Source organism: Tamandua tetradactyla, chromosome 10 (genome assembly GCF_023851605.1).
Source record: "Tamandua tetradactyla isolate mTamTet1 chromosome 10, mTamTet1.pri, whole genome shotgun sequence".
NCBI classification, from domain to species: domain Eukaryota; kingdom Metazoa; phylum Chordata; class Mammalia; order Pilosa; family Myrmecophagidae; genus Tamandua; species Tamandua tetradactyla.
The window spans coordinates 109,043,157-109,068,486 of NC_135336.1; the positions used below are offsets into that span (position 1 = coordinate 109,043,157).

At 44.5% G+C, this 25,330-nt stretch overlaps 1 protein-coding gene across 1 annotated transcript; it reads right to left on the bottom strand.

Annotated features, from left to right (window-relative positions):
- Positions 1-1,182: 1,182 nt before the first annotated feature.
- On the bottom strand, positions 1,183-8,746 carry S100B (S100 calcium binding protein B). Its single transcript, XM_077119274.1, has 3 exons — positions 8,538-8,746; positions 3,936-4,074; positions 1,183-1,486 (listed from the first exon to the last, which is right to left on the bottom strand). Exons 2-3 carry the CDS (start codon positions 4,071-4,073, stop codon positions 1,346-1,348), a joined length of 279 nt encoding a protein of 92 aa, XP_076975389.1. The 5' UTR covers position 4,074; positions 8,538-8,746; the 3' UTR covers positions 1,183-1,345.
- Positions 8,747-25,330: the final 16,584 nt, after the last annotated feature.

Here is a 25,330-nt window from a genome sequence, read left to right on the forward strand (position 1 = left end):
TGGAGAGGGGAGGGAAGGGCGGCTGGGTGGAGGGGTGGAGGCCGGGAGGCTGGGCTGGGCGGGGGCTGGGCGGCTCAGGATGCCGTCGCCGGCTCGTGCCGGGCGTTGGGGACGGAGCCTGTGAGCTGTGGTGAGCCAGTGCCGCGTGCGCCTCCTGGATTTTCACTCCTTTTCACAGTTGTGCAGGTAGTTTGATTAAGGGCTACGGAGAATTGTTACAGTGCTGCTTTTATGTCGTGTAAATGCAAGCAGTCAATAGAATTTCCAAGTCTATGCCCTTAACAAAAAAATGAAAAAGGAAAAAGAATGTGTAAAAGCAATTTGAACCCTCCAGGAAGTAATTTTTATTTTTTGTAAGTTAATTGTTTTAATTATGTGAAACTCGGTTTATTTCGTTCATGGATAATAAATATCAAGTTAAGCTGTCAGGTATATGGCCGTCACGAACAGCCTGAGCAGACCCTGCATGTTCACGGACCTGCCCTCAAACCTACAATAACAGGCTAACGATGATGGAGTTTGTTGTTTTTTAGGTGGGAGGCCACGCCAGAGAGATGGAATTCTTTGCCCACAGCTACATTCTCCAGATTGGCAGAGTTTAAACCCCAGGCCTAAGCCCAGCCATGTGCTTCCCACCATATGTCCCCCAGAGCCACCTGAGTGTCATTCCATCAGAAGCAAAGTTCTGAATGTAAAATTTTGGCTCTCAGTTCTTAGTGTTAAAATATCAGTATTAGGTTGATGAAGCATATTTTCCCTCTAGAACCTTAGGGTTGGATATTTACACAGTAATCATAACTCATAACAGAGAAAGGAGTATAAATGTCACCACACTCTTGGGGAGGTGAGAGAAGACAAACCACCTGACTATTTCTGGTCTTACTTGCACTGATCATGAGCAAATAAAAGGAAGGGCAGCAATTTTGGAAGATGGTGGACAAGGCTTTGTACTGTTCAGTGTGGCGGAGCCTTAGGGAAACCGCACACACCCCAAGGTTAGTTTTGGTAGTCATTTTAGTTGTTTCAGGGTTAGGATTCTGACAGCCACACAGGTTGTACAGAACATGCTTTGTAGCCCGGCATTGACTTTCCCAGTGATTATTTCTAAAAGTTCTTGGGACCAGCTTATGCATATGCCTAACAAAATAGCAGAAATGATGTGCGCCAGTAAAACAGCCCTCACAAAGAAGTTTTCATTGTTTTGTTCACAAAGCAAATGAAGCATCCTAATTAGCTACAGCACAGCTGAAAAGCTCAGCTCCTACTAGCCTGCAAGCCTGTGAGCTCTGCTTCCTGGTGTGGCCTTCATGTCTGTTACAGGAACAGCTTTGCTGCTTTGTCGGTTTCACTCATGCTCAAAGAATTCGTGGCAGGCAGTGGTAACCATGGCAATAAAGGCCATAAATTCCTGGAAGTCACATTCACCGTCTCCATCATTGTCCAGAGTTTCCATGACTTTATCCACAACCTCCTGCTCTTTGATTTCCTAAGAGAGAGAAGACAAATATTCGACTTGTTTGTAAATGGAATTTAGGGCTTTCAAAACACGATTAAACATAGGGTGACTCTAATAATGATTATCGGAAATAGCCTAAAATATAAAATACAAAATACCAGAAAAGATTTCTTCTGTGACCAAGGCACTTGAGGGGCAGGCAGAAGCACTCAGGCTCTGGGCTGCTCTCTTCTGCTTTGACTTTTAGGCCCAGGTGGACCCAGGCCACTTGAAGAGAATAAATGCAACAACCAAGTTCTGAAAAAACTGCAGGATGTTATCACTACACTTAAAACGAAACACCTGGACAAAGGAGTACAAAGTACATCAGCCCGAGATATTACATGCACACATCTTGGACTTTTGTCTCTCCTAAGTTGTTCATACATTTCTGTACGTAGAGACCCTACAGTGCTTCCGGTAGGTTTGAATGATGAAAGTTTTCTTTGTTGCTGAAATAACTGTTGGGGACATGGCCCAAATGTAACTCTCTGTGTTCTTTTCCTACTTGGGTGGCTTTTTTGGTATCATGAGACTTTTCCCTGACAGTTCTGCCCAACACCCAGTGAACAGTATGTTTTTAAGTGATAAACAAGGTCTCAGGTGCTGGATGACAAGTGAGATGCGGGAAGAATTGTGGGCATTGGGCACTGAAGAAGAGCATAAATGCAAAATTGTTCAAAACAGAAAATCCCTCTGACAGAAGGAGTAGGCCTGAAGAAGTCAAGTGTACTGTGTTGTGGTGGCACACAAACTTTCCTGGGGAGTTGGGTGGGACCTGTGAGCATCTGCTAAAAAATGGATGGGAGAAGTGCATTAATTTAAATTATGTTATTGATTTGCCTCCAAACTGAAATTACCTCGATAAAACCAGGCCAGCAAGTGTTCTTGATGCTTTACCATGAGTTATTTCTCTTTTATAAATTATGCTTTCAGGATACTGAACTATTGTACATTTTAAATCAATAATTATAGTAGTACCGACTACCTGTTGAGCTTTTAGTATATGTCAAGCATGTGACAAACACCGTCTCATTTCATCTTCACGATAACCATATTTGCAGAAGAGATTGGAGCTTTTAAATTGCTAAAAGACTCATTATGCATTGTAGGGCAGCTGCCATACTCTGAACTTCAATACCTGAGGAAACCAGTTCCAGAAACTGAGACTTGGGGTGCCCCCAGCAAGCCTGTTCCCTCGTGTTTAGGAGGGGACAGGGACAGTCGAACCCCAGCCAGCCCCCCAAATGGCACGTCGACCTTGCTGCTGGTACCTAGGGCTTGTTGTCCTGCAGAGAGCCCTGAATCGGGTAGCTTGAGGATGTCTCCCGTTACTGGGTAGCCCCCCTGCTGTCTTCTGCCGATTTGTACTTGGTCAGACCCTTGCATACTGACCCATTGCCTGACATTTCTTCTGTGTCTATTGAGTCTCTTCACGGACCCAGGAAATCTCTCACTGGCAGGAAACATGTCTCACCTGTCTATACTGCAAGTACTTCAGTCTGGCTCAAAGCATGTTATGGATCAGCCTTGGTTTGGAGCACTAAGGGAATATCAATTCCCAGGTAGGTTACAGTTCATGGCAAGGGTGTGAGGCTGGAGAGCAGCAGACGCTGGTGTGGGGGTGAAGGAGTGGTAGCCGACTGGCGGCAGCAGAGACCATCTGTGTAGGGGAGTGAGTCCCTCAGAGTAGCAGAGTAGGTGTGTGGACACAATTTCACTGCACACCAGAATGCAAAGTACCTAGGGGCAGGGCAGGTCTCCGTGGGAATGCTCCATCAGCTTCCCAAGTTAAGGGACAAAACCCAAAGTCCCTTCTTCGGTGAAGCCTCCTGAAAGGCTCCGGAGCTCACGTGGGGCACCCGGGCCTCTGATGTCCTCAGTCAAGTATGTCGCTGCCATTCATTGATGTGCCCAAAGGCAGAGGCTGGTCAGTGGGGTCTCTGTCCTGGTGGTATTGGACACAATCAGTGCTCTATAAACATTTGCCAAGCAAATGTTTCTATCTTTTATCACCATGGTGTCTGTTGAACATGCAGCAGAAGCCAAAATATGTCCTTTTCCCATAAACAAAAGCTTATTTTTAATAGTTTTCTCATGTTCGCTGTGGCTTATAAGTTATATTTTCCATCCCATTCTACCATCATCAGTCTAACCTTAGGTTTTCAGAAAAAGATCAGCATTAGTTGAGGCCTATCTTTTTGCCTTTGAGACCGCGATTTTTCCTTGATGCACCTACTGTGTACAGGACAGAGGACAGCAAAGCAAAAACAGTGGTGCTGCTCCAGGCTACCACCATGACGAGGGCACATTTTCATAAACAAGTTTTTGGAGGGAACTGAGATCACCTTCAGGGAAGCTCAGATGAGAAAGTCTACGAGGTGGATTTATAAGTAGGAAAAGCATGGGTAGACTATTGATTTTTAAAAGCTAGACCCACCTCTAAAAAATGGGAAAGCTCGTTGTTGATGAGCTCCTTGAGTTCGGACTTCTTCAGCTTGTGCTTGTCGCCCTCTCTTCCAGAATGTTGATGGAAAACATCAATGAGGGTCACCACGGCCTTCTCCAGCTCAGACATCCTAGGGGCCCACAAAGGAAAAGTGCTGTCTTCACACTTTTTGCCTTGTCTGCACACAAAACATTTCATGTACTGCCCACACAGCCCCCCCACATGAAGATCTCGGTTCCCATCTTTGGGTCGCCACAGCTAACGGGTAGGGGGTCGCCGCAGCTGGTGGGTGCGGCCCCGGAGGACATCTAGGAATTTGCAGGGGCTGCGGTTCCCCCTCTGTCTCTTCACCTGCCTCCCCTCCCCTTCCTGTTCTGCCCTTATAGGCCACCTCCGTAGGTTCCTGGGCACTCAGACTTCAGCTCTGGGTGGGGCATTGGGGGACTAAAGCAGGAATTCAGAGGCAGAGCCGCGAGAAAGGTTGAGGACTGATTCCAGCTTCCTGCCTGGGGGCCACACCTTGCAGGCTCCAAGACTGAGGGTTAGCGTGCAGGTGAGCAGGACATCAGCGCAAGCCGTGAGAGCTGTAAGAAAGCTGCACGGCAGCTAGGGGCAAGATGAGGACACAAAAGTCAGTAGCTTCCTATATTCTGCCATCAGACAATTGAAAAATAAAGTCGTAGAAGCCTATTCATCTAACAGTGCACACATGTATAATCTCAGAATAAATTTAGCAAGAAAAATATGCATCCTTCCATAGGAGTCTAAGGGACATAAAATGTAGGCTCCTTCTTTCCCCTGAGTTAATATATAAATTTAAATCATCTTAAATAAAAATTTCAATGGGATGTTTTCAATGGACAATGAATAGGACCAAAACCAGCTGTAAAACTCATCTGTAAAAATAAACTGGGTGGAAATGCCTCGAGATTTTTGCAAAAGAATAATAAGGGGCACTTCGACCTACTAGAAATGAAAATACCTTTGTAAGATAGCATGGCCAACCTGAGTGGGCCTGATGCAGGAGCAGAGAGTGCAGCAGGAGGCTGAGGCCCAGCCCAGTGTCTTGCATGCATGCGGGGCCCTTTCAAGTGGAGGGGACGGCAGATTATTCACGAATGGGCTGGACAAGTGTTGGGCTAAGTGTTTCTCTGAAGATGTCAAAGTCAGAAACTTCCTACCTTGCTAACACCATGTACCTTCCACCATGGCCTGCTAACACAGGGAATATCTGTGCAATTCTGGGAGCGTGGCACATTTTACAAAGGAAGGCGTGTCAATTGTCTCCCAAAACTTTTTCGACTCAGGCAGAGAAATTTAACAACTTTTGAGCGTGCATTCTATCAAATCAAGTAAGAATGTTTTGTAGTCATAATTAAAATGACATAAAATCTCATTAGAAAATCACTTGTGATTTGAGTACATCACTGTGTTGAATACATCACTTCTTAGAAACATTGCAATGAAAGGTTTAAATTTTTATTGAATTCTCATCCCTCGGAGGAAAGAGGACTACAGTTATTCTGTCTTGGTCTTATCTTTCTGTGGAAAGATCAGGAATCTGATCTAGGAATGCTGTTGGTCTTTGTGTCCTCATTTTGCCCCTAGTTGCTGTGCAGCTTTCTCATCAGCTCTCGCAGCTTCCACTGATGGAGCATTGCACAGGCACGGGGTGGCCTCCCGAGGAGAAAGCAACCCAGAGGAAGCAGCGGTGAGCTTATTTGATTGTGGCTTTCCTGTCAAAGTCACTATTGAGAACCACTGTGCTGTGTTTTGTTCTTTTAAATTGCTAAAATCAGAAATATATAGAAAGAATAATTCAGATGCATTAAAAATATTTAACATTTTGTACTTAACTATTCTTTATAAGACCCAGGTTTTCAATAACTGATCTTTTTAAAGAAAACAAAAAACCCACATTTTCATTATCCTAATGTTTTTAGAATCCATGATGATTTGGAGAAGGGGATAAGTAATTTTTCTGTAAAGTATGAATAGTGAGATTTTTGAAAAGGAAACGGTGTTCCGAGAGATGAGCCAGGACCCGGCATCGTGGGATTGAGGAAGTTTTCTGGACCAAAGGGGGAAGAGAGAAATAAAACAAAATAAAGTTTCAGTGGCTGAGAGATCTCAAACAGAGTTGAGAGGTTATTCTTCCCTATTATATAGATACCCCTTTTTAGTTTATGGTGTATTGGAGTGGCTGGAGGGAAGTACTTGAAACTGTTGCTCTGTGTTCCAGTAGCTTGATTCTTAAAGACAATTGTATAACAATGCATCTTTTACAATGTGACCATGTAATTGTGAAAACCTTGTGTCTTATGCTCCTTTTATCCAGGGTATGGACAGATGAATAAAAAATTAAGGATAAATACAAGGGGGGAATAAAGGGTGAAAAATTGCACAGATTGAAATACTACTGGTCAATGAGAGGGAGGGGTAAGGGGTATGGAATGTATGAGTTTTTTCTTCTAATATCTTCTTCTGTAGTGATGCAAATGTACTAAAAGTGATCATGGTGAAGAACACACAACTGTGTGGTGACACAGTGAGCCTGATTGTGTAATATGGTTGGACTGTATGTGGGTATTTCTCAATAAAATGTAAGTGAAATACAGATAATAGGTAGAGCAAGATCCCAGAGAAACTGAGACAGCATGGACTCGTGAGCACACATGGAGCGATTAATCAGAGGTGGTAAAGATTTCTTTCTCTGAAATGGGTAAGAGGTGAGTAAAAGTAAAGATGCAGAGAAATATTAAGATATAGAGAAAGGAAATTGAAAGACTGAAGAATTGGATGGCTTTGATCTTCTCAGTAAAATGAGAGAAGAAAGAAGTTAGCTGCTACGAGTTGGTGATTGGGGCATAGGGTCGGTTTGGAAATTTGAGAATGGAAAATGACTGGAGCAGCTGCTGTAAGGAATGCATATAAAGTTAAGAGGAGACAGCTAAAAGGATTACTCAGTAGCCGTGAAAATCCAGTTGAGGTTAGAGAGTATGAATTTGTAACAAAGCCAATCAGTACGGTTTCTGGACTTTCTCCAGTTATGCTGTAGCCTCTGAAGTCATCTAGTCATCATCTTGGTGAGAGTTTCCTTAGAGTGTCTTCAGAGACATCCCAGTATTCAAAAACTTTAGGAAAAAAATTATTTCTTAAGGGGATTAGTGCTCAGGAGTACCAGGGAACAGATTTCCTTGTGGATACTTCCATCTGTGGGTCCTTTTTGGGGAGAATCATCAGGAATGAAAAAGAAACAGACTTAAGAGAAGCAAAGCAGTTCGGTATATCAAGAAGAGCTTTAACTTCTTCGTTTTTGAGACATAAATCTGAGGTGGGAGCATGTTTGAGAGCATCTGGATGAGACAGAAGAGCAGAAGAGAATGACATCAGTGCAGTTCCACTGTAGACTGCCTCGCCAGGCAGAGGAAATAGATAAACCCTTCCTGATACATATTACAAAACTGGGCTGGATTTGGAGAGTGTGGTAATTTCAGCCATCAAGACATAAGCTCAAAGCGAAAAAGCAGGACACTTGGTAAGTTATTTCTCTTTTTCCTGTTTATGTTTTTCTCATCATCAAAGAAACACATGCTTTGCAGAAGATACAGAAGTAAAGTGCAATAGAGAAGAAACAACCCATAAGCTTACCACCCATATAACCTCACCATGAAAATACTTGATAATTATTTCTAGTCTTCTTATGCATTGTTGTTTTTACATAGCAGAGATTATGCTAAGTATAGATTTGTATAACCTGCTAGGTTTTTTTGTTTTGTTTCAAATTTAAGCCTTTTCTCATGTCATTAAAAACCCGCATAGTGGGGGACAAATGATGATTTTAAGAGGAATTGAAATTATGTATCTATGTTTCCTTCTCACTCCATTTTATGAATGTTCTGCATTAATCTTTTCATATTAGAAAAGAGAAGTTTTGGAGTTCAGCTGTTCTGAGAGGCACAGTTATATAGTCCGTCTGGTGTGGGGGTCTTCAGGAGCAGCTCTCCTCCTGGAGGAATTGCAACACTGCACAGAGTGAAACCCCACCATAGACCCTCCTTTCTTTGATCCTGTTCATAATTTATTTGCAAAGTGTTTCTCCGTTGTCATGTAGTTTCTGGCATTTCAAATGGATGGAAACCAGAAAACCAAGAAGCAACTTCCTACCCCAGGCTCTGAAAGTAGTGACCAGGAGGCGGGAGATGAATCGATTATGGTGCGAGGCTCCGTGCTTCTCAGTCCCAGAGGGAAGAAAAGCCCTGCACCTCGAAGAGTTAAAGAAGCAGCAGCATTTGTAGTTCCTCTGGGAAGATATCACCAGTCACTTAGAGTCATTAAACTGGAGATTTCTCTGATTTGCAGTCTTAGAGCACAGGCAGCAAGCCCTCCTGCAGTCTAGCGTGGATGTCATCAGATGTCCACAAAGCAGTAATAAGCTCGACTGCAGAGTTCAGATTAAAACCTGGAGGGCCAGTGACACGTTTACAGCTCTGCCGGTTATCCTAAGGGGCCTCCTAGCCACCACCCAGCCCCCTGCTCCCAGCTCGCACCCCTGCTCCCATCTCCTCTGGGGCTGCCTACTCCTGTTCTCACCTCCTGCTGCTGTCGTCGGGCTGCGGGTGTTCTGAGCGACAGGCGCGCTGGGGACGGGAGCCTCCCTCTCTCCTTCCTTCTCCCAGGCTGAAGAGCTGCGGCCCCCTTGCAGTCCCACTGCAGGCAGCGGCAGCCAATGGGGCCACAGGCAGGGCGGGGGCGGGGAGCTGACCAGTGCACACTGGGCTGCGTGGACCAAGCGCATGCCCTGAACCCGGGCAAAGCAGGAAAAGACCTGGGGGCAGGAAGTGGGGAGTCAGCGTTCGTGCTTTTTATTTATTACATGAATATCGATGTTCCTCTAAAGCCAGGGTGGGGAGTGGAGAGAGAGCTGGATTAATGGATTCAGACAAAGCAAATGTACAGCCAAGTGCAAGAAGCTTCCAAGCACGGGCCGTGTGCAGGAGATAAAGTGGTTCATGGGCTAGTTTCCAATGGTGAGGACCACTGAGTTCCTGTCATCTCCGCCAGCTTCCCAGGCCAGCTTGCCTGGCTTCCGCTTGCCTGCAAGGCCCCGTGGAACTTGGTTCTGGAAGGGGCAGCTGCCCTGGCTGTGTGGTATAACAGACACTCGATAGTTTTAAGGAAAACCCTTGTTTTATATAGTTGAAGACACATCAGTTGCACCCCAAGGTCGCTCCCTTTACCCTGGGGTGAAAGGTCACAGCTTGCCAGAGTTGGGTGGTGCCTGGGAAATGCCCTGTCCAAATACTCTGTTTTGAAGACGAGGCCCAGGGAAAGTGAAGGCCAAGCCCCCTGTCTCCCTTCAGCTCACGCCTATTTCCAGCTGCACCGACCTGAGCCTCCAAGAGGAGGCTTTGATCTGATGAGACATCCCAAAGATGCACAGAAATGGTAATGGAAAATGTGCAGATCAGCAAAGTATTTTAGAATTGATGCTTCAGAAGTTATTTGTCGGTCTGAGCATAGCCTTTGTAACCAGCGAGACCTCCCTGTTCACCACCAGCCAGCCCATAGGTCTTCCCTTCCTTAACAGAGAAACAAGGGAGCCAGCATCCCCGGCTTGATCTGAGGCTAAGGCAGACCTATCCTGGTGAGGAGGCCAGCCTTGGCTTTGCTTATCTGGTGTAAATTTCCCTTTGTCCCTCACTTTCAGCTCAGTAAGTGTGTGGAGCTAAACAACAAGGGCAGGTGTGCCTCTCTGTTCCACACTTGCCCTTCAGTGCCTGCTGTGGTGCCGGGAGGACCCTGCCAGCATTTCTACCTGCCAGTGGCTGCTGGCAGGACATGACTGGGGATGGGATGCCATCCTCTGCTTCTCCCCCTGGGCTGGGCTGTTGTACTTCTGCTTCTGTCCCTGGCCTGCTCCATGTTGGCCCATCATGCTGATGTGTGAGGTCATCTGGTCTGCTCTACCCCAGCCCTAGGCCTGGTGGCCACCGCCCTGTGGCTTTCCTACGGCAACGCTGTGAACAGCTCACATCCATGGGGCATCGCCAGCCCCCGCCACATACACACACACACCTGCCGACCAACCTTGACTCACCTGAGCATCAGAGACTCCCTGATGTGGACACCACTTGCTCCCGACATCATGCCTGTAGATATGCCACAGCTCCCTCTGCAAACCTGTCTACCAGCCTCAGTTCACCTGAAGGCCAGAGAGTTTTCCTGCTCACCAGCGACTAGACCAGCTCTGGCACAGGAAAATTCTCTGCCCATCTGGGGGGCTGGAGTTACACCTTCCCCATCAAGGTCTGAATCCAAGCTTGGGGAGGGAGGAGATGCTCTTCCAGGTTTACCCCTCCCTGAGTGCTCGCCTTCAGCCCTAGGTCCCCCTTTAGAATTCTCTTCACATATTTATAGTCACTCTCCTATCATAGTTTAATAATTCTTTTTATTTACCCTGCCCTATGTAAATCCTGTGTAGTTTCTGTCTCCTGTCTGAACTGGAACTGACACAGAATTGATCTTAAAGTGGTCTCAGGAGATAGTCCAAAATCACGAAATTTAGGGAATGGTTGGCTTCTTGCTAACAGACACCTGGATGCCAGCACACCATGGTGCTGACAGACAACTCACTGAGTTGTGCCTTGTGGGTCCTGGTGAGGTACCGATGGAAGCACATGCCAGGGGAGCCCAGGTGCTGCTCTCCTTGGCCATTATGGAAGTAAAGGACTGTGGTATGGAATGGAGTTTTTCAGGGCACTTGGGTGCTTGCAGAGGGAACATGACAAGCTCAAGATGCAGTCTCGGAACCAGGAAGCACCATGCCATCCCTACGCAGGGCTGATACTGCTGAAAAACCAAACAGAAAATCTAATTATAAAATAGAAGAAAAAAAACAACAGCAACAAAAAAAAGAGAGAGAGAGAGAAAAAATCTAATTACAGGTGGGCCACGGTGGCTCAGTGGCAGAGTTCTCGCCTGCCATGCCGGAGACCTGGGTTTGATTCCCGGTGCCTGCCCATGAAAAATAAATAAATAAAACATATAGTTATATGAGTTGCTAAATTACATTTTCTCATGTGAAAATGAGGGCATTGATTGGGAAAGAATAGGATTTTGACACTTGGGATGGGCGCATCTTGTACTTAGATGAAACTGAAAATCTTGACCTCCCCAAAGTCATCCTGAGACTCCCTTACCATTGGAAGTAGGTTTCCCTCTGGTGTCTGAGTAGACCAGCCTTTCTCTGCCTGACATCCCCGTGATGACCTCGCCTGGGGTGCCTGGAAAGGGGTTACTCACACACTTCAAGAGAACAGCCACCACCTGCTATCCCTAGAGCCATTGCTAGGGTGAATCTTACCATGTTCCAGGAGCAGTACATACTGTGATCCAGGAAGCAACCACTTACACACCAGAATAATTGGGGAACATGTATAGGACTGAGTTCCGAGTGCTACTATGCTAAGGAGGGTGGACTATATCACTGTCTAGGACTAAATTCATTGACATGGGAACACTTGCTAGAGATTCCAGATTAGATGTGCTAGCTCGTGCAGCCGGAGCAGACTCTAGCAGTTCCTTTGGTTGGCTGACTGAAATGTAGGGACATCTGTAGTAAGCCTTCCTGAACATTCTGTACTCCTTAATCGTCGATTGCCCAATCTCTGTCCTCGTTCTTCCCTTGATAATCTGTGCTGTCGAATTCAATTTTCAGAGTTTCCTCATTATAGTTAGCCCATGTTTGTGAGGACTGACAGCATTTGTCCCCTCATTTTTTACTTATTTCACTCCACATAATTCCTCAAGGCTCCGTTACCTAGCTGCCTGTCTCCTGACCTCAGTCCTTCTTGTCACCCATTGTATGTCTACGCCACAGTGTGCCCTTCCCTCGTCCATTGCTGTACTCTTTATTGTGACAGGGCCCCCTCTGTAAGAGGCTGAGATCTGTGGTTGTCGTGGCCACCTTGTGTCCATCATGACCGCGGCCCAGACTGCAGGCCCCCCTTGGACCATGTTCTTTCACTCCATTCCGGGTGGGGCAGGCCTGGTATAGCTGGGCTTTTTGTTAGGTTGTTTCAATTGAGATATGAGCCACCCATACAAGGTGCTTCTTAATCCTTTATTGAAGCTGAGAAGTAAAATTAAGAGATGCTCACAGTTAAAGCCCCAGAGAGGCTGCGAGTCAAGGGCACACCCGGAGATGGGTGACTGAGAGGAGGCCAGTGCAGCCAGGGCCTGGGAGCCACCAACCTGGGAGAGAAGGACCTACAGATGCCCTGTGTATCGTCAGCAGCCCATCTTCGTCCTGTTGTTGCCTTTGTTCGGATATTTTTAGGGCCTTAGAATTGTAATTTCTCAGGTAATAAATCCCCATTGTTAAAAGCCAGTCCATTTTTTAATATATTGCATTTCATCAGCTTCAACAAGCTGAAACAACGAGCATGATGTTAAGCTTTGCTGGTAGAGGGTGTTGGAAGAACATTGCGGGAGGAAGAGGACTTGGGGTTCTGGGGTAGTGTGTTTTGCTTTGTCTGCCTCGCAGCTCTTCAGCAGTGCCTTGTCTGGGTGCAGCCAGTGCTCTGCCCCAGCCCCATGCCCAGAGAGGGCAGCACTTGGTGGCCTGACAGACTGACCTTGGCCTGATGACCACCTTGGTCTGCCTCCCCTGATGTGGACACTGTGTGCTCCAAAATTTGCACATTCATCAACTCCCCAACTCCTTTTGCACATCCACCCAACCTTGACTTGCATGTGTGGGAAGGCTTTTCCCACAGCAACCTGGTGTGGTACCTGCATTGCTCATGCACACACCTTCAGTGTGACCCCGACTCCCGCTGTGTGCCCTGGGACCAGCTGTGGAGCCTCTGGAGCAAAGGGTCTGAAATTTTACCCTCCCTGCATGCTGACAGGGTAGCAGTTATGATGTCAGCCATAGACATGAGACTCGTGAATTGGACGCAGAGGGTTTTATTACTGAAAAGTGGTAGCCATCACTTCATGTTCCTGCAGGTTGTCCTTTGCCCCCGAGTGCATGGTCAGGTGCCCTGTGCCCAGTACAGTGGCTGCTTTCCAGCACAGGAGCACCGATTTCAGGGAATTCCCTGCATCCAGAGTGAAGCCCACTGTAGGTCCTCATTGGTTATGGTTGCTCACTGTGAATACAGCCCCAACACGTGGCCTGGGTGGCATGCAGGGACAGTTTTGTGTGTCGTGGACCACATCCCAACAGCATCCGTCCCGCTTGCCCACTGGCTGTCCAGCGTTGGCCCTCTCCCTCAGCCCTCAGGCACCCTTTAGGTTTCTCTTTACTTCTTTGTGGTTGCTGTTAAAGCGTAGTTTTATAATTCCTTATTTTTAACCTTCTCCTGTTTAAATTACGATGTCCTGACTGCACCCAGACTGATGTACTAGGTAAAACAAAAAATAAAAAGGTTTAGTAAATTTTTGTAACTCTTTGCTGGACTAAAATTATTTCAATAAAATTTTATGTAAAAGAGATACTATCTGTAAATAATAAACTTAGAGAAATGACAATACAGAGAGAAACAATCGCACCAATACCTGAATCAGTAATTACTTCTGATTATGGAAAATGCCCAAACTGATGTAACAAGACATGGTCCATATGAACATGCTGTGCATAAGAACGAGCAGCCAGTGACACTTAGAGAGGCAGTGTGCCAACTAGGCACGCCAGGTGGTTCCTGAGGTTTGGAAACAAGGACCTGCTGGGCATGGCACCTGGAAAGGACACCCCAAAAGAGCTCCGGGGCTTTGCTGTCTCCACAGCCAAGAGCCTCCACCTGGCTCATGGCTGTTGCATTGTGGAGAAATGCCCAGCATTTCAACCTGCAAAATATGGGGTGACATTGGCACAGAGGTTAGGAAGTCCCAGCCATGCTGTGTGCTCCCTGCATGATCTCCAGCTAACGATGAGCATTCCCTGAATGGAAGAGGGATGGGGGATGATGCAGCATTCAGGTTCCCCAAGAGTGGGGATCCCAGCATTTGTCAAGATGAGGCAAGGGCTTCCCTTTCCAGGAAGCTGGGATTGGAAGTGCCGGCGGGTTAATAGGCACCTCTTCACAGATGCACTTGTCACTCAGCAAGTCCTCTCTTTAGTCCACCACTCACCCATCCGGCAAATCCTTAGCACCAGTTAACTAGGTGACTAGCTCCAGGCCTAACCAAGTCTGCTGACGGGGCAGGAAGAGGTTATTCTGGTTTGAGGAAAGGAAAGGCCGTGCACACTGGCGTTGCTCTCCTGGGGCACCCAGCACTACCTGCTCACAAGGCTCGGTTACAGCGGCCGACGTCGTGGGGAGAGAAGGAGGCTTGTGTGCTGCAGGACGTGGGTGGCATTCATCACAGCCGCGGAGAGGGACAAACAGCTTCTGTTGTAGCTGATGTGATGACAATTATTTGTCTTTCCTGTTCTGAGAAATACTGCCAACAGCCAGCAGGAGGCCTGGGGCCAGGGCACCTGGCTGCGGGTTCCCATTCCACCATCTCAGATTTTTCCTTCTAGCTGCTCCCAAACGCTGGAGACTAGAAGGAATATTAGCATAGTGACTCAGCAACCATAGTCAATAAACCCCATTTTCTCTGTTATACCTCCTTCTCCTTTTATCTTTCTCCTAGTCTATACAGATCTTCGGACAATGCCCGTTCTGATTTTCTCGTGTTGAGAAGGGATGTCAACACTAAAGGATAGGGGAACATAATTACTTGATAATCTTGGTCCCTCTGAGTTTCAGGATTTATCTGACCTAGGAACCCTCTGGGAATTACAGGTTTCAGGAAAGCAAATGTAGTGCATGGAACCATGATAGAGTCTCAGTTTGAGCCCTAGCTGTTCTTGAGAGTCAACAGAAGGGATTTTGGTTGGGGTTTTTAGCAAACCATGGCAATCAGCACTATCTAACTGAAGCTTGTCTAAGAGTATTCTCCAGAATAGCCTCTTGGCTCCATTTGATCCCTCTAGGCCACTGATGCCTTATTTCATTTCACTTCTTTTCCCCCTTTTGGTCAGTAAGGCATTCTTGATCTCACAGTGCCAGGACCAGACTTATCCCCAGGAGTATGCCCCACATTGTCAGGGAGATTTTCACCCCTGAATGGTTTATACCATGTAGCAGGGAGGGCAACGATTTTAGTTGCAGAGTTGGGCTTAGAGAGAGAGCACCCACATCTGAGCAACAAAAGAGGCTTCCTGGAAGCAACTCTTAGGCCTTGTTAGAGGTAGTCTTAGATTCCCCCTACAGAAATAAGTTTCATGAGGACAAGCCTCAAAATTAAGGACTTAACCTATGTTCTTGGGAGTCCCTAGTGGTTGAGAAGGTACCCAGGGCCTCCCTAATGGGAAAGTTTAATAGTTCATATTTTTTTCCTTTGGACCCCCAAGGGTCTTTCCTATATAATACTAATAATTTTTAACTATCAGCCCACCATAGTCTGAGATGCATACCGGTATTACATTAAGCTACACAGAATTACAAGACCTCGTTCCCATTCTGGATTCCAGGAGTTTGGGTTGTGTAAATGAGCTCTCCAGGCAGGTTGATTTAAATTGTGTGTTACAGAAAATTTAGGTTCAATGCATAATAAACCTCTCTGCCTTTGGTGCCGTACAGTAGCTGGAGGTCTAGAGTGCGCACACTGTCATCTTTACCCTGTGTTCTGATTTACCTTAGACCCAGCCAGATTGGCTTTGTGTTTCTCTCTAATTGAGGCCTGATCTCTTTTTTGGTTATTTTAACTCTTATTATATATCGCTATGCTAACTTTCAGGTCTGTAGCTCTCCATTCTGAGTCCTAGGTGTCACAGGGCAATGCCAGCTGATACACATATAGCTCAGTGTCTCAGAATCTAGAAATACACTTAAAACTTCAGACTAAGTGTGACTGCTATAAGAGTTTACAATCTAGGCTCCAGTTTTCTTATGAGTATTTTCTGAAAGAAATCTTAGCATATGTGTTCTTTTGTTTCTGGCTTATTTTGCACAACACCTTGTTGCCAAGGTTTATTCAGTTCACTGGGTGCCCCTCGATGTCCCTCCTCTTTGTAGCTATGTTCCATCACATAAATATATCACCATCTAATGTATCAATGTTTTCACTCATTGCACCCTGCAGCTCCCAAAATTTAAAACTCATTCATGTGTACTACATGAAGTGCATAGTAGTACACGACAGGCTCAATTAGTGGTTGTTAGCATAATGAAATTGCTTCTCTTGCCTATCAAAATAACCTAGAACTGTCAGGTGAGCTGCTGGTGCATGAGTCCGATGTTTGAAGCTAAGAGCAGCAAACAACAGATGCACAGTGATCGCTTTCTGAGCCAGACCATCAGGGTCCAAACACAGAATGAACCCATAGGCTAATTCAGAATACTTTGAATCCAGGAGGCCCTGTCTGTAATTCATGGATATCACACGTTTTATTATTTTTGCACCACATCAAATACCATGAATGCATCTGGTTGCAAAACAGCCATTCCAGAGCCCAGAAGGACGGGCACAACAGGCAGAGGGCACAGTGGGCAGCGGGCACAGTGGGCACAGTGCTGGAGGGCAGCAGTCCTGTTGTGCAACAGTCGGGGCTGCTCAAGAAAGTGGCCTTTGTTTTTGTTTTTTCCTTTTTCTACTTTTTCTTCCCTTAATGCTGAGAAGGAACTGGAATTTGGAACAGAGAGAGAACTCCCCTAACAAAGCCATTTTTCACAGCACTTGCTGCGTGTGCTGAGGTTCTTTGCCCAAGAAATGTGTCTCTGTGAGCTGGGGTTTTATTAGAACTAAAACCGTGCAGGTTGCCCTTCCAGGGCTCTACTTCTGCACATAGTTATTTCCATTATGTTTTTCATACCTTTAAATAACTCTTAGACATTTGCCATAAAATTATGCCAAGTTTAAAGGTACAACAAATGCCTGGTTTAGCCTATTTGTTTTGCTTCCTCAATGGGAGTATTTTTAATTTAACCACTATGCAAGCTTCACAAGTTTTTGTGGCTTTGTCCTATCCTTCAGAACGTTCTGGATGCAGGACATCACACAGCATCCAGTCACAATAGGCCAGTGAGACAACTCATCAGGAGGAGTAACTGTTAGAATTATTTAAACAATGAAGGTTCGTGCACCTTGATTTTTAAAATGCCTCTACAGAATTGAACCATTTCTGACAGGAATGATCCCGGTGGTGAGAATGACTTAATTTATTTTAGAGAATCAGATTAAGAATGTACCAAACAAAACAGAGAATTTGAAAGATAGGAACATGTAAATCTGGAAGTCTAATCCCTAATAGTTTTCCTACCACAGGGTAGAATTTTTTTTTTCATGGATAGGCACCGGAAACCAAACCCGGATCTCTGGCATGGCAGGTGAGAATTCTGCCACTGGGCCACCGTGGCCCGCCCAGTCTTTTGTTTTTTTTAGAAACAATTTTAAGTTAAAGACACTATAAAGAGTCTTCACGTATTTAAAATTTTAAGTATGCGTGATACATATCCTTTGGTGTATTCAGTATTTAATGGTTCAGTCAAGTGGTGATATAAATAAATATGTAAAGGATACTTATGTAAAAATTATTGGAAGGATAATAAGACTCCAGGAGACGATTGAATAGACGATATAATTCTTATGTGTGTGTCAACATTACATTTAACACTAGAAATTAGTATCTCTTAGTACACTTGTAAACATGGCTCATGTGATAGTTTTACATCACTAGGTCAACAAACGATTCTTTGTATGTGGAAGCTTTGCTCGAGGTTTCTTGAGGAGGCCTCTCACAGCAAGCTTCTGGCTGCAGTCCCGGGATTCCCGTAGCCTTTGGGGTGACTGGCGTGGCTTTGGCAGATGCCCCTGGGGCCAGCGCTCTCCTCACATTTCCTCCCCTCTCCGAGGAAGGCTGACTGCCTGTGGGGGGCCACCTGCCTGCGAGGACATGGGGGCAGACAAGGGAAGCTTTGGTGATGCAGTTTCTGAAACAAAACCCAGGCGTGACAGGCCCACCAGCCGGGGCAGCCTGCGTGCTTGCGGCTGTGCCCTGGTTCTGTCCTCAGCCGCCAGGGGCTCGGGGGCCTGTCCTGACAGGTACAGGTCAGGCTGTTGCACCCACCCTAAAGCAGGCCTCTCAGCTCCTTGTCGGGACACACCTTGCTTCTAGGTAGTTCCGCAGCACAGGGGCTCCAGGGCTCTGCATTCCCCCCTCCTGAGCCCGTTGTGGTGCTCCCACTGGGCTGAGTGCTCCCCAAGACCCAGCATGCTCGTGGTTCTCAGGCTTCAGGTGTTCTGGTCGCCTGAGGAGCCAGTTAGGAGCCAAGCCCTGGGGTACTCAGATGGGAACCCCAGCAGCACAGGCTTCTCCTCATCCCTGTTCCATAGCTGACCCACCATTTGTTCAAAGTTCAAACATGCAGCCCCCCCATGACACGCTACACCCAGATCCCATGAGCTGGAGGAAAACCTTGACAAAGGGGAAGCAAACATCTTTCAGTTAGCTGTCAGAGAAACTGAGGCTCAGAGAAGGGAGCCCACTTCCCCAGGTCACATCACTGAGAAGCATCACAGCGAGCCGGGTCTGTCTCCAGAGCCAACTGCAACCACTACGAAATGCTGCCAACACACCCTACTTCTGAGAGAAACAAGCAAACAAAATATACCTTTTTTACACCTTTCTGGAGGGAGGTAGTTCATTTTGCAAATTCAACTTTTTATTTTGATTAAGCCTTTTGGGGAAGATATGAATAGAAGTGATGGGCCTATTTCCGAATCCCTAATCTCTATTCTCCTCACAACAGTTCTGAAAACAAAATAAAGTCTTGAATGCATATTTGAATCACTGGTTTTTTGTCAGAGATTCCTTATAAATAAAAATGAATCATGAATACTCCATTTAAAAACTTGATGCGTTTTTACTCCCAGCTGCCAAAGGTGAATGAAAGGCTCTATTAAGAACTGGCCAGAGCTCTGTCGTCAGGCTGGCACCAAACTGCCGACCTCCTGGAAAGAACCTTTCTCGCCTAGTAGACTATTCCAGAAGCTGTTGCTGCAGAACCCCAAGCCTGAAGCCATTCTAGGCAATCCCACGGGTGTAGGTCAGTATTTGGGCCACAGTTGGCAGGGATCTTTTGTCCTGTGTGGTTAGACTGAAGCTGATGGGCTCGGTTGATCCTGAGTTGGTCTGGAGGGGGGGCCTCACACACCCCTTGGCCCGTCCCCAGCAGGGAGGCACAATGCCCTGATGGAGCCTCCTCCCATGGGTTTCGGGTTTGTTCTATATTTATTATCTATTTTCTAATTTCTGTTATGATTTTTTTAGAAGGTTGTGGCTTAATTTCCATTCATTTGGTAGATTGTTTAGTTTTCTTTCTGTTATTGGTTTCTAGTTCAATTGCAGTATGGTCAGAGAACATTCCTGTATGATTTCAATTCTCTACAATGTGTTGATAACCTGCTGCTGCATAACAGTGCTACCTGCAATGCAGCAGCTCAAAGAAATGCACAGCTCTTGTCCCATGGTTTCTATCCATCTGAGTCTTCTTGTCCTTTAACTGGCTCCTGTGCTCCAGGGCCTCACAGGCTGACACCTGAGTTCCAGCCATGGCTCCAGTCTCATCTCAAGGCTTGATTGGAGAAGGACCCCCAGCTCGCATGGCTGTTGGCAGAATTCCATTTCTGCCTCAGTTATTTCAGGAGGCTACCCATGTAGGTTCCTCAGCATTTCTTCTTGCTTTGTCAAAGCCAGCAAGAGTCTCCCTGAAAAACGAAGTCATTACCCTACATCACCGAAGTGGCATCCTGTATTAGTTAGGGTTCTCTAGAGAAACAGAATCAACAGGGAACACTTGCAAATATAAAATTTATTAAAGTGTCTCACGTGACCGTAGGAACGCAGAGTCCAAAATCCACAGGGCAAGCTGCGAAGCCGATGACTCCGATGGATGGCCTGGATGAACTCCACAGGAGAGGCTCACCAGCCAAAGCAGGAATGCAACCTGTCTCCTCTGAGTCCTCCTTAAAAGGCTTCCCATGATTGGATTTAGCATCACTAATTGCAGAAGACACTCCCCCTTGGCTGATTACAAATGGAATCAGCTGTGGATGTAGCTGATGTGATCATGACCTAATCCTATGAAATGTCCTCATTGCAACAGACAGGCCAGCGCTTGCCCAATCAAATGAACAGGTACCACAACTTGGCCAAGTTGACACCTGTCCCCAACCATGACACATCCCATCAGCCTTGCTTGTTCTTTAGTTGAAACTGGGGACCCCCAGTTCAATAGACTGAAACTTGATCTTGGGTTTTGTCCCCATGAACTCATTCCTGCAAAGGACAGGCTAAGCATACCTATAATTATGCCTAAGAGTCACCCCCAGAGAAACTCTTTTGTTACCCAGATGTGGCCTCTCTCTCTAAGCCAATTTGACAGGTGAACTCACAGCCCTGTCCCCTATGTGGGACTTGATTCCCAGGGGTGTAAATATCCCTGGCAACATGGCACAGGAATCCTGGGATGAACTGGGGTCCATCATCAAGTGATTAAGAAAGTCTTCTTGACCAAAAGGGGGACAAGAGAAATGAGACAAAGTTTCAGTGACTGAGAGATTTCAGAGTTGAGAGGTAATCTGGAGGTTATTTTTATGCACTACGTAGATATTCCTTCTTAGGTTATGGTGTGTTGGACTGGTTGAAGGGCTAACTGTACCAGTAGCTTGGATTATAGAAGACAACTGTATGACTATACACTTTTACATTGGGTTAGGGTTAGGGTTAGGGTTAGGGTTAGAGTTTAGGGTTAGGGTTAGGGTTTAGGGTTAGGGTTAGGGTTAGGGGTTAGGTTTAGGTTTAGGGTTAGGGTTAGGGGTTAGGGTTAAGGTTAGGGTTAGGGTTAGGGTTAGGGTTAGGGGTTAGGGTTAGGGGTTAGCGGTTAGGGGTTAGGGTTAGTGTTAGGGTTAGGGTTAGGGCAAAAAAATCAATTGATGTGGCTAGCCAGTAAACTCTTCAGACTCAAATTTAAATTTCTATTACCTAGATCACCAGTTTTTCGCTCCTAAATTTAAACCTAAATAATTAAACCATTATAAATACATGTAAGAAAAAATAAAATACTACCAGTTTTAAAAAGAAAAACAGACCAACTAACCAACTGACATGCAAACTCCTACCATCACAATATTAATTTAATTAATTTCATATTTCAGAAAGAATCTAAGCATCTTGACTATGGGCACAAGAGGAAGCAATTTGGCCTTGAATAAGACTTGTATCTATAGTTTATTCAGAGAAAACTTTAGAAAAATTTAACCCCATCCTTCTTTCAATGAAGTTTAATCCTAATAGCAGTGAAAGAATCTAATAGCACCAAGGAAATCTGAGGATACAAGCAAATAGAGAAAAATTCCATGCTTTAAAAGCTCAGCATACATGGGCTAAGGCAGTAGCATTTAGTCTGAAGAACCAGAGAACTATACTGAACATATTCAGAATTTTAATATAAAGAACTTGGTAACCCGAGTTACAGTAAATTCCTTCTTTCCCCCACCACATAGTGAACTTAAATATTAAATGGAGATCAAAGCGGTCTTCATTTTATGGAAATATCATTTTGGCCCATAGCATTAACAGTGTAAAAAGAGAACTCAAATAACTATGCGGACAATTTTCTGCTTTGATTATGTGTGAAGAAACTTTAAAATAAAACATTTTTAAAACATATTAAAAACAAAGCAAGGTTGGCAACAGTGGCTCAGTGGCAGAATTCTCACCTGCCATCCCAGAGACCTGGGTTCAACTCCCAGTGCCTGCCCATGTTAAAAAAAAATAATAAATAAAGCAAAACCTCAGTATGCAAAATAGTAGTATAAATGATGAAGTTATGTTAATTCTTTATAATTTTCCCACAAATAAAAAGAACAAAGGGTTGACCCTTCAAAAGGAAAGCAGGCTACTTAAAAATTTATATAAGTGATTCAAAACTTTATATTCTTTCATTTATACTAACCACCAGCCAACGTAACAAATTTCCATAGGAACCACATTTCTTGTTTGTTTTTATTTTTTATTGATATATATTATATATTCACATATCATGTAATCATCCAAAGTGTACAAAGGTTCACAATATCATCATATAGCTGTGCATTTTATCATCACAATTGACTTTTTATGAAAAATAACATATATACAAAAAAGCAATGAATTTTAAAGCACATTGCAACAATTAGTTGTAGAACAGATTTCAGAATTTGTTATGGGTTTCAATTCCACAATTTTGGGTTTTACTTCTAAGTGTTCTAAGATAATGGAGAGTAAAAGAAATATCACTATAATGAGTCAGCAATCATAATCACTTGTTAAACCCTCCCTTCTCTGTATACTCCACCATCACCTTTGATCTTTCTCCCACTCCTGAGGGGTATTTGGGCTATGCCCATTCTAGCTTTTTCACGGTGGAAGGGACGACCAAAAACATGGGACAGGGGGATAGAACCAGTTGATGTTGTTCTAGAAGGGCTGGCCTTCTGCATTTCAGGACTTATCTGGCCCATGGAGCCATCTGGAGGTTGTAGGTTTCTGAAAAGTCACCCTAGTGCATGCAAACTGTATAGAATCTTATATTATGCCCTTAGCTGGTCTTTAGGATTGGCAGGAATGGTTTTGGTTGGGGGTTGGCAAGCTATGATATGTAGCAAAGTCTAACTGAATGAAGTTTGTGTAAGAGTGACTTCCAGAGTAGCCTCTCAACTCTATCTGAACTCTCTCAGCCACTGATACATTACTTATAACACTTATTTCTCCCCCTTTTGGTCAGGACAGCATTGTTGATCCCATGGTGTCAGGGCCAGGCTCATCCCTGGGAGTCATGTCATACAGGGAAACTTTCACTCCTGAATGTCATGTCCCACATAGGAGGGAGGCAATGGTTTCACTTAGAGAGAGTGAGGCCACATCTGAGCAAAAAAATTTACCTCTGCAGGTAACTCAGGGATACCCATAGGTAGGCTAAGCTTTGCCACTACACACATAAGCCTCACAAGAGCAAGCCTCAAGATCAAGGGCTTGGCCTTTTGATTTGGGAATGTTTGACACAGTATTAGGGGTTTCCCCAGTGGTAATGTTTAGTAGTTTCATGTTTTATTATCCCACCCTGCAAGGACCTTGCCAGTATTTTTTGATTTTCTGCTTAATATACTCTGGGATGTAACCAGGCATTATATCTAGCTACACAGGATTAAAGTCCCTCATTCTTTTTCTGGGCTCCCTGTGTTTGCACTGTTTAAATGATCTATTCAGACAGGTTGAGTTAGATTATGTGCTACAGAAAATTAAGAGGAACCACGGTTCTAATCAAATTTCTAACCCTTACAATTATCTACACACTTGAAGAAAAAAAAAGAGGGTTTGTACTAAAATCAAATTTTAAAAATCCAATGTTCTTACATTTTAGGAAAGAAGTGAACTCCACAGACCAAAACACACCTTTGGGAAAGCATCTACGCTTGAACTAGTGGAGTAGAAAAAGGTTTGGGGGTGCTGAGCACATAGGTCAAAGAAAACCTTTTAGGTTCTTCTCTGATCTCTTCTCACTTACTGCCCACAATTCTCAAAACCCGAGGAGAACATGAATTCACAGACCAAAATAACTTGACACCTGAAAAGCACATTACTCTGAAAGGGCAGAAAAGGAGATACAAGAATTTAAACTAAGCAACACAACTCTACTTAGATAAGAACAAGATCAAGAAATCAGTTTTTTTAATGGAAATATATCAAAAACAATATGTAATTGTGTTAGGTTGAATCATGTACTTTCTCCCTCAAGAGATATGTTCTTAATACCAATCCATATTTCCCTGGGTGTGAGGCCCGTTTATAAATGGGGCTTTTTGAAGATGTTATTTTTAGTTAAAGTATGGCAAACTAAATCAGGATGGGTCAACCCGTATTACTGGAGGCCTTTAAGGAGAAGAAACTGAAGTCAGAAATCAACAAAGCCACATAACAAGAAACAGGAAATCAGCACAAACTGAGCAGCAGACACAAGAGAGATTTCCAAACAACGGCGGCAGATCTGCAAGCTGAGGGACCACCAGATTCCAGCAAGCCAGCAGGAAAATGCTACAAACCCTGGAGAGAAAACATTGCCTTAATAGCACCTTGATTTTAGACAACTAGCCTCCAAAACTGTAAGCCAATCAATTCCTTAGTTAACAGCCATGGTGGTTCAGCAGGCAGCGTTCTCGGCTGCTGTGCCGCAGTTCTGGGTGCCTGGCCGTGTCAACAACAGCAACAAAAAAATTCCTTTTTTAAGTCAACCTGTTTTGTGGCATTTGTCATAGTAGCATGGCGAACCAAGACAGCAGAGAACACAAAAGATGCGCTAAATAGCAGATTAATACTCACATATAAAGGCAAACTACAAATAAATAGAACTAAATGTGAAAGGTAAGACTAAAATACAACTACTTAAAAACTTAACTAATTTGAAGCACAAGTTAGAAGGCCAAAAAAAAGATTAACTTGAGTATGTCAGAATTAAGGATTTCTTTTCTATTAATGACATCCAGGATAAAGGTAAATATAGATGACTAATTAGGAGATGGTCTAAAACCAACAAGGCATAATATCTAGAATATCCAAGAAATTCCTAAAAAGTAAGAAGAAAAGATGGAAATCCCAATGGAAATATGGACAAGGACACAAACAAAATGTATAAAAAAAGAAACCCAAAAGGCTAACAAGTTCATAAAGAAATGTTCAAACTGAAGTGATCAGAGAAAAACAAATGAAAAGATATCACTTTACATCTGCAGGACTGGCAAAAACTATAAAGCTGGATGATACGAAGCATTCGTGGAGAAGTAAGCATATGGGAGCTGTTACACTCCACTGGTGGGAATGCACAGGCTGGCACAGCCATTCTGGAGGGCAATCAAATGTGATAAATTTGCATATCTTACAATTTAGTAATTCTGCTCCTAGCTAGACATACTCAAGAAATTCTCACTCAAATAAAAGTTCAACCCAGTCTGTTGGGACAGTTGAGAGTTAGAGGCAATCTACATATCCATTTACTGGGGGAAGAGACAGTAAGATGCATTAGATGCATTCCATGGACAGTGACAATCAGAAGTAATGGACAATATGTATACACAGCAACAAGGGTAGGTCTTAAAAAACACAGTATCAAGAAAATAAGAAACAGAAAAAATAATTAACATCATGTTATTTATGCAAATGGAAAATATATTTCATATAAACAATATACATACTTCACAAGAATACATACAAGCTAAAGAATATATATTAAATACATTAAAAGGACTGCCAATGAGGAGGGGGAAGGAAATGAGAATGAGAAATTTTTAAAAGA